Source organism: Megalops cyprinoides, chromosome 18, assembly GCF_013368585.1.
Source record: "Megalops cyprinoides isolate fMegCyp1 chromosome 18, fMegCyp1.pri, whole genome shotgun sequence".
In the NCBI taxonomy this organism is placed as follows: Eukaryota; Metazoa; Chordata; class Actinopteri; order Elopiformes; family Megalopidae; genus Megalops; species Megalops cyprinoides.
Window position 1 is genome coordinate 9,549,298 of NC_050600.1, and position 7,822 is coordinate 9,557,119.

The 7,822-nt window shown below is 40.6% G+C and overlaps 1 protein-coding gene across 1 annotated transcript; it reads left to right on the plus strand.

The window, feature by feature from the left end:
• Positions 1 to 2,928: 2,928 nt before the first annotated feature.
• On the plus strand, positions 2,929 to 7,229 carry LOC118793591 (NACHT, LRR and PYD domains-containing protein 3-like). The gene is made up of 6 exons (XM_036551816.1): positions 2,929 to 3,232; positions 3,538 to 5,257; positions 5,424 to 5,507; positions 5,788 to 5,871; positions 6,528 to 6,605; positions 6,905 to 7,229. Exons 1-6 carry the CDS (start codon positions 2,929 to 2,931, stop codon positions 7,227 to 7,229), a joined length of 2,595 nt encoding a protein of 864 aa, XP_036407709.1.
• Positions 7,230 to 7,822: the final 593 nt, after the last annotated feature.

Here is a 7,822-nt window from a genome sequence, read left to right on the forward strand (position 1 = left end):
ATCATCCCTTAAGATTGAAGCTAATGTCGCCAAATCAGTCTGTCGTTTTGATGAGACACATAGCAATGTTAGAGGAGAGGAATCCACTTTCTGTCAGAAATACAAATGCCTGATTTTGTATCTTCTTCTAAAAGAGCAACAGTTCATATCACAAATGGTTGTTGTGTGCGATCTGATGTCCAAATCTCTGCCTATATCATTCAATCTACGCAGCTTGTCATTGGGGTGCTTAAAGTCCTTTTCAAAAAGGGACTTTAAAGATTTAGGACATCTGTTCTGACACCAAAATTCTATTAAATTGTACCTATGTACAGTATATACTATACTGTATTTAATGCAGTATGTGTAACGTTTTTCTACATTTTTTTTAGCAAAGTGAACTCAAAATATGATATTTTACTTACTGTAAATCATGTCGATAAAACTTGCCCCAGGCAATAAAGCAGAGTGGAAATTAAATGGGTAGTCAGGGAATGTTTTCATGTTATCACAAGTTTTGTAAATATTCAATGAGAATTTTTTATTAGATCTTTTCTTCAGTGTACCTTCTTGGGATCTATTTATTACAATGTTTGTGCAAGTGCAATTGTTTTGTAAATGAAAGAGATTTTTTGTAGTTCTGCTGTAAATAAGTATTTCCTGGTTTGTTCAGGCATGTAGTAGTGGCTTCCAGCACAGTGCATACAGTGGTTTGGTATATTGCTGACTTGCTGTGTTCGGACATACTGTGTTAGGCCTGGTCAATCTGCAGATAATAAAGAGATTTACATTCCTTTCCTACTGTCTGTGCCTGTGGTCTTCATTTGTGTTTTTATCAGCTCAACTTAGCAGAAAATGGGCTATAAATATAAAGATTATACACATTGCTACAATATTCCCTTGCACACGGCAAGGTGCTTGGAAGACTGAGAGACGTCATTTAAAATATGTGTTACATTAACTCATGAAAATCCTGTGCTGCTTACTGTTTTGTGCGGCTATATAGAATTACTTTCCCTTCGCTGATTTAAAAGCTCTAGGAATGTATCACCATGTAAAAGCTGAAGTCTTTGTGAATGCATGCAATTTACAGTTGTCCTTAAAGAAACTTGCCTGAAAACTGGAGGAAACAAAGCTAGGCTATCGCATGGCATTTTGTCAGAACTCAGAGCTGCTGCTACTAGTTAGTCCTACTTGTCTGGGTTGAGATTGATAAAGTTTTTCATGTTAGGAAATCAGCTATACCTCTCAGGAATAACTTTTCTCCAACCGCATAAAACTGTGTATTACCCCTATTTAGCTTTTAACTACATTGTGCAGCTGTAGCTCAGTGTTACCAAACCACAGAACCAGCAGGAGCGTACACCTGTGAAACAGCCTCTCAAAGCCAGAAATTCACTAATGCCAAAGAGCTCTGCACTGTAGCTTCTAGTCATTACTACTTTTTGGCAGTGAAATTAATTTTCAATACTATTCCTCAGCTTTGCAATGAAAAGACCTTAATTTGTTGTGTGTGCCACAGTGTGTCTAAAAAACTAAAAAAATTTGTTCTGCCATTCCAAACTGATATTCCAGCCATTAAACAGTCAGTAAACATATGGCAAATGCATTTCAGTATAAAAACATATACTTCAGCTCATCCTGAGTATTGGGTATACATTAAGTATATCAGAAAGTGAGCTGAGAGAGATCAATCCCAGCCCAGGCCAGGTTATAACCATAGTTAGATCTAGAGGTAAAGTAAATGCAACAGATACCTTGGGCGCACTGAAGGATAGTTGAATGAAGCTAGAGTAAATGTGACATTGGATTGCTGCTTGTGTATGTTCTCACATCTTGCATGTCACTGTCATCAAGGGAAACACTGCATTGCGTCAGTTCCAGTTTTCTCAAGACATCCCACACCCACTTCCTCATACTTCCTCACCAGTTTCCATAGCGCAGGGTGCGAAATACAGGGGGTGTTGCGGGGACCCACTGAAAACCTCAACAGCAAAATTTTGGGGAGTCTCTGGAAAAATCTTTAAAAAGTTATTTGTCACTTGCAATTGTCACTAAAAATGTCTTTTAACCCTTACAGCCCGACAGACGCAGCCTGCGTCCAAATTCACATCCCTTCTTCTTGGTCGAATTGCTCATGAAGTATTCATCGCTAACGATGCTAGTTGCTTGTCTATGCAACAAAGTGTTGGCGAGAAAAATAATTTTGAATTATGAATTTTGAATAATTTTGAAAAATAATTTTGAATAATTTGAATTTTGAATTTAATCATAGATACAATCTGCATACAGCTCTGCGTCCATCTCCACACCCATTACTCTTGTTTGAATTACTCGAACTCGTCATGTCTGCTGTGAACGTCAACCAAATAGTTCAAGTTACAAAACACTTTTTTCAACTTCAGGCATTTGTACATTATCTATATAGCTTCAAATTACATTGATGATACAACTGGAAGACATATCACAAGAAAGAGTGGAACTGGAGCTTTGTAATGATGCTATTCACATATCTGTACTTACTGAAGTAATCACGTTTTGGTTGAATAAGTCACGATGTCCCTCTCACTTCACAACGTACTGCATATCAAAATAAACAGCAACCTACACACACAATCCACACACTACATACAATTATTTATTTACTTATTTATTTACTATCTACAATTCCCCCTCCCCTCCTGTATTTCCCCCCGATTGCCAACGGGTATTTCTTACACTGCCATAGCGTCACAGTTTCCTGTCTGAAACCCGCCTTGTACATTCAAAAAAAAAAAAAAAACGAGTTGTTTAAATGCAATCGTACGTGAGACAGACTTGGGAAGAACATTAATTCCACTCAGGGCTAAACAGAAGAGACCAGACTGCAGAAGTCAGCAGTTGCTTAGTGACGCTGTCTTGGGCATTCTCCATGTGAGGCTCTGCGGCAGAACTCTGATGGCAGCAGCAATGGCTGCAGCAGCTACTGCGCCAGCCACATCCTGTCAGAGGGCGCTGAGAGAGCACAGAGTGAGCCTGGTGGACCAGCTGGAGGAGCACATCAGCTCTCTCGTGGAGCAGCTGGTCCTCGAGGAGATCTTCACCAGAGATGACCGCGAGGACATACTCTGCGAGCGGGGACCCCGCGCCAGAGTCAGGAAAGCTCTGGACATCCTGGAGTTTAAGGGAGAAGAGGCGGCCTGTACATTCTTCTCCCTGTCGAACCGTCTTCAGGATCCACCTGGCCAACCCACAAACCGAGCACAGGCCACTGGTAAGGGAATGGGGCCCAAGACACATCTCCATCACTTCCTCAAACAAGGAGATAATTACATTATGCTCTATGCAAGTTTTTGATGTCTGGGAACTATTTACAATCCTGTTTCAAATTCTTTTTGCAGGAATTTGTAATATCTATAATAATCTAAGAAGCTGGTTTTAAATATCAGATATCAGAATATCAGAATCTTTCAGATGTAATTACTAGTCAATGAATCAGTGTTATAATTGTATTGTTAATCTCTCATAGTCAAATAAAAAAAGTAATGCATTCAACATTCTCTGTTCTAATTTATCTAGACTACCAAAGAATGATTCAAAAGCACAGACAGATTCTCAAGCGAAGGAGTCAAAGCATGCTGTACTATAACACTCGCCATGGAGAGAAACTCCTCTTCTCTGAACACTACGTCAATCTCTTGCTTGTGAAGGGACATCAAAGCCTTGAATTAAAAAGGCATGAGATTCTGGCTTTTGGACAGCAGCGAATTTCTTTACAGCACAAAGCAGTGGAGCAGAGAATGATCAAACCGTCCAAGCTGTTTTCAGATGCAACAGGTGGTCAACTCGCCAAAAAAATCTTGGTGACAGGTGTGGCTGGCATTGGTAAAACAGTCTTGGTCCAGAAAATCTTGTCTGACTTCGGGAACAACCAAGGCTATTTCTCCTTCGACTTTGTGATCCATCTGACCTTCAGGGACTTGAATTTGATTAGCAAGCCTATCAGCCTCAGAGAGTTAGTTCTACGCAAGAACGGGCACTTGGCCAAGGAACTGGATAACATCTTTGCCAATGATGACAAGCTACTGATTGTGCTGGATGGGTTTGATGAGTTTAAACACTACAGGGAGTGTGACATTGAGGAGTTTGTGACAGAGGAGGATCAGGAGGGACAGGTGGTGGAGGTCTTTGCCAGTCTAATGCAGGGGGAGCTCCTTCCAGGAGCCTCTGTCCTGCTCACCAGCAGACCCACAGCCATCAGTTACATTCCCGTTGGCTGCATTGACTGCTTCGTGATTATCACTGGCTTTTCTGCTGCTGAAATCGGGGATTTCTTCCTCAAGTACTTCCAGGAGGAGAGCCTGGCTGCGAGGATGTTCGAGGTGGTCAAAGGCAATGACCTGATGTTCACCTTGTGTTACATCCCAGCTTTCTGCTATATTGTGTGCAGCATTCTGAGGGACAGTGGTGGCTTCTCCAGCAAGAGCCCCAGGACCATGACAGACATTTACACACAGTACCTGGTGGCCTTACTAAGGTCTCACACTCAAAGCAGGGTGGGGTCACCTCACGCCTCCAGCGCTGTGGAGAGCCTGGAACAGCTGTCAGAGACTGTACTGAATTTGGGGAGACTGGCCTACCTGAAGCTGCTGGCCCATGAAACTCTCTTTTATGGAAGCACTGCTGAGGTGCAGCAGCTGGCTAACTGCAATCTGGTCAGCACCTTCCTGGACAAGACGTCAGCTCAGGAGCCAGGCTGCACAGAGGACGTGTACTCCTTCACGCACTTCACCGTCCAGGAGTTCTTCGCAGCCCTCTACTATGTTCTGGAGGATCAGCCTTCACCAGACGTTCTGGAGCCTGGAGCTGTCCACGAGCGAGACACAAGCGTAGGGTATCTGGACCTGTTCAGAAGGTTTATTTCTGGGCTCCTTTCTGAACGGAACCAGCAGCTTCTCTCCCGGCATGTGCTGCTGGGAAAAAGCTGCAAAGTGCAGTCCTACCTGCCAAGGCTCCTAAGAGAAATTCAGAGCTTGTGCGAAAATGGAGCCTTCATTTTGAACCACCTGCACTGTTTCTTTGAACAGCAAGATGGCTCCCTGGCCCAAGAGCTCCGGCCAGAGGTACTGCGCATTAACGTCAGTGATGATACCCTCTCCCCCATGGACTATGGAGTGATTACATATTTTCTAAACCTTGTGGATGGGAAGATCTCAGAGCTGGATCTGACTGGGACTAACCTGAGTGCGACGTCTCTGAGGGATCTAAAGCCCTATCTGCTCAGGTGTGAGAGACTCTGGTGAGTGAGCAAAAGCACAATCAGGAATGGGAATGGGAGGATAGGATGTTTGAATAAACACAGTGATGTTTCTAGGTACTGGGTTACTGATTTACTCCTTGTGACTCAAAGAGAAAAAATATGGCACACAGAAATCAATATACATTCATTACATTTTACATTTCAGGCTCGGTGAAAACACTCTTGACCTTGAGGCAGTGCAAGTTCTTGCTGAAGTACTGCAGTCCACGTCTAATATGTTGCATCTAGGGTAGGTATGTATTATTGTGCAAGCTCACCAAAACATTGGACTGTCTTTCTCATTGAACCGTGTCTTGTAAATTCTATCATAGTGTGTAACAGATATTTGGAAATTGCAATGATGTTTTTAAACTATGTAGAAGATTCATGTACATCATATCTATTGTAAACCATCATTCACTGTACAATATGAAATGTATTTACTATATAATGTTTATTTATTTAACATATTCTGAGTCTGATTCATAAGATAAATACCGTGTCTATGGATTAATGATTAAACTATTTAGTCTAGGCTGGACTAACATCGGTGATGACGAGCTTCTGGTTCTAGCTGAAGCCATAAAAACAAATCAGATGCTAGAGGAACTATGGTGAGTATGGTTGTATTTCAAAATAAACTGTTAATTTTTGGTATTGACAGAAAAGGCTTTAACTTCAAGCTTTAAGATTTTGCTTTCAAACTTTCATTTCAAGCTAATAAGAATTAAACTTATTTGATATGAAAGTGTAATTATATTTGAAAAAAAAATCTTAACACTTCACTTTCAGTTATTTTGTTGATTAGTAAGTGGTATGTGGCAGTCCAAAACTACTCTGTACAGTATAATGCTTTGAATATTAGAAGCCTCCTTAATAGTTAGCTCTTTTTCCATTTCCAAAACTACAGAATACTGTGAGATTGTGGGTTAAATGCACAAGCAAAAAATGCAATTCATTTATGAAACTGAGAATTTTTTATGATGACCTCTGTGGGGACATCCTCTGCAATTCCTTTCCATATCAGTCACAATGACCAGCAAGGTTTCATTTCCTGATCTTTGACCAATACATTGAAGCTACATTACTTATTATCCAGAATGAGTTCTCAACAGATTTCCTACAATGTAATTTTACTGGCATGAGTCAGTAAAGGCAGTAAAGTCCACTTGAGTCCGTGGTAAGAAACAGTCTCCTTTGCAAGAGGCCTGTGGTTGGCTGAAAGCACTGTCTAATCCGTCTATATTTCTGTTCCGTTTTATATTTATAGGCTAGAGGGAAACAACCTTACCTTCAAAGGCCTGTCTGCATTAACTGACCAGACTCCTTTTTCTCTACATAAAGTAGTGTGAGTATATATTAATGCCAACACCAGTAGGGTTCAAGCAGAGAACATGCTTTCTACCTGTTCACCTCTCAATTTCTTAATATCCGGGATTCCTCTGATGGCTTTCTAAAAAACTAAGTCCTCTCATGACATAGTTAGTGTGAACATAACTTGAGGCCCTACAATACATTTATCATCATCGTCATCATCATCATCAACAACAACAACAAGTTACAATCAGGAAAAGCTGTGGTAGATACAGTGCCTGAATGTTGTGAGATTGCCTGCCCCTCCACTCATCCAGACTTTATTTCTTGCAGTGCCATCTGGAATGAGGTGAGTGAAGAGGAGGCAGAAACTCTCAACAGTATCTGTCACAGAGAGTGCTTCGTTGCTGGCTTCACAAATGACAGCATGTGGGCAGAGTGGGGGGACTGGGTCCTCCAAAGGTGTAAGGTCAGCAATGATGAGAAGCTGCTGACTGTTCTCTGCAAGGTCTGTAACATTTCCATTCACAGCATGGAAATTTGCTGGGTACAGACATTTTACAAGAAGCTAACACAACTGATCAGGACCAGGATTGACACATGCAGTGAAGATGACATACGACGAAAACTGGAGAAGTTTCAGAAAATGTTGTCCTAGCGATGGGTTTTTTCCCCCCAGTGTATGGTTTAAAGGACAAAACAGCATGTGTTTTTTTTTTTTAAAAAAAAAAAAAAGCTGATAAAAGGATAACATTAAGGGTTATATTTCAAAAACATTGTGTTAACACTAAAATGATTTGTAGTAAAACAATGCATTCTGTTCATGAGGTTTTCTAATATACATTTCAAGGTCTTTTCAAGTAGCATTATTTATTTATTACAGAAAATACCCAAAGGATATTGAAAAGTTCATGTTATTAAACGCCCTTTATTTATTTAATTATGGTAAAGCTATTTTTATCCATATCGCATAGCCGCACTTGCAAAGTTGAATGTTCAAAGTCTATTCTACAAATGCTGTAAATAAAATAATAAATAATCCAATGTTTACTTTAATTCATATGTATATATTCCTTTGCGTTTTTCTATTAAAAGCGTTTTTTTTTTCTACAAACGTAACTGTAGCCCTTCGCTCTGAGAGCCAATCAAGTTCTTGAACATTCACAGTGATCAGGGATTGGAACACTGCTGTACTGTAACGGGGCCTCTGAATAGGCCTCCAAAGAAAACGCCTGCATAACAAACAAAAAA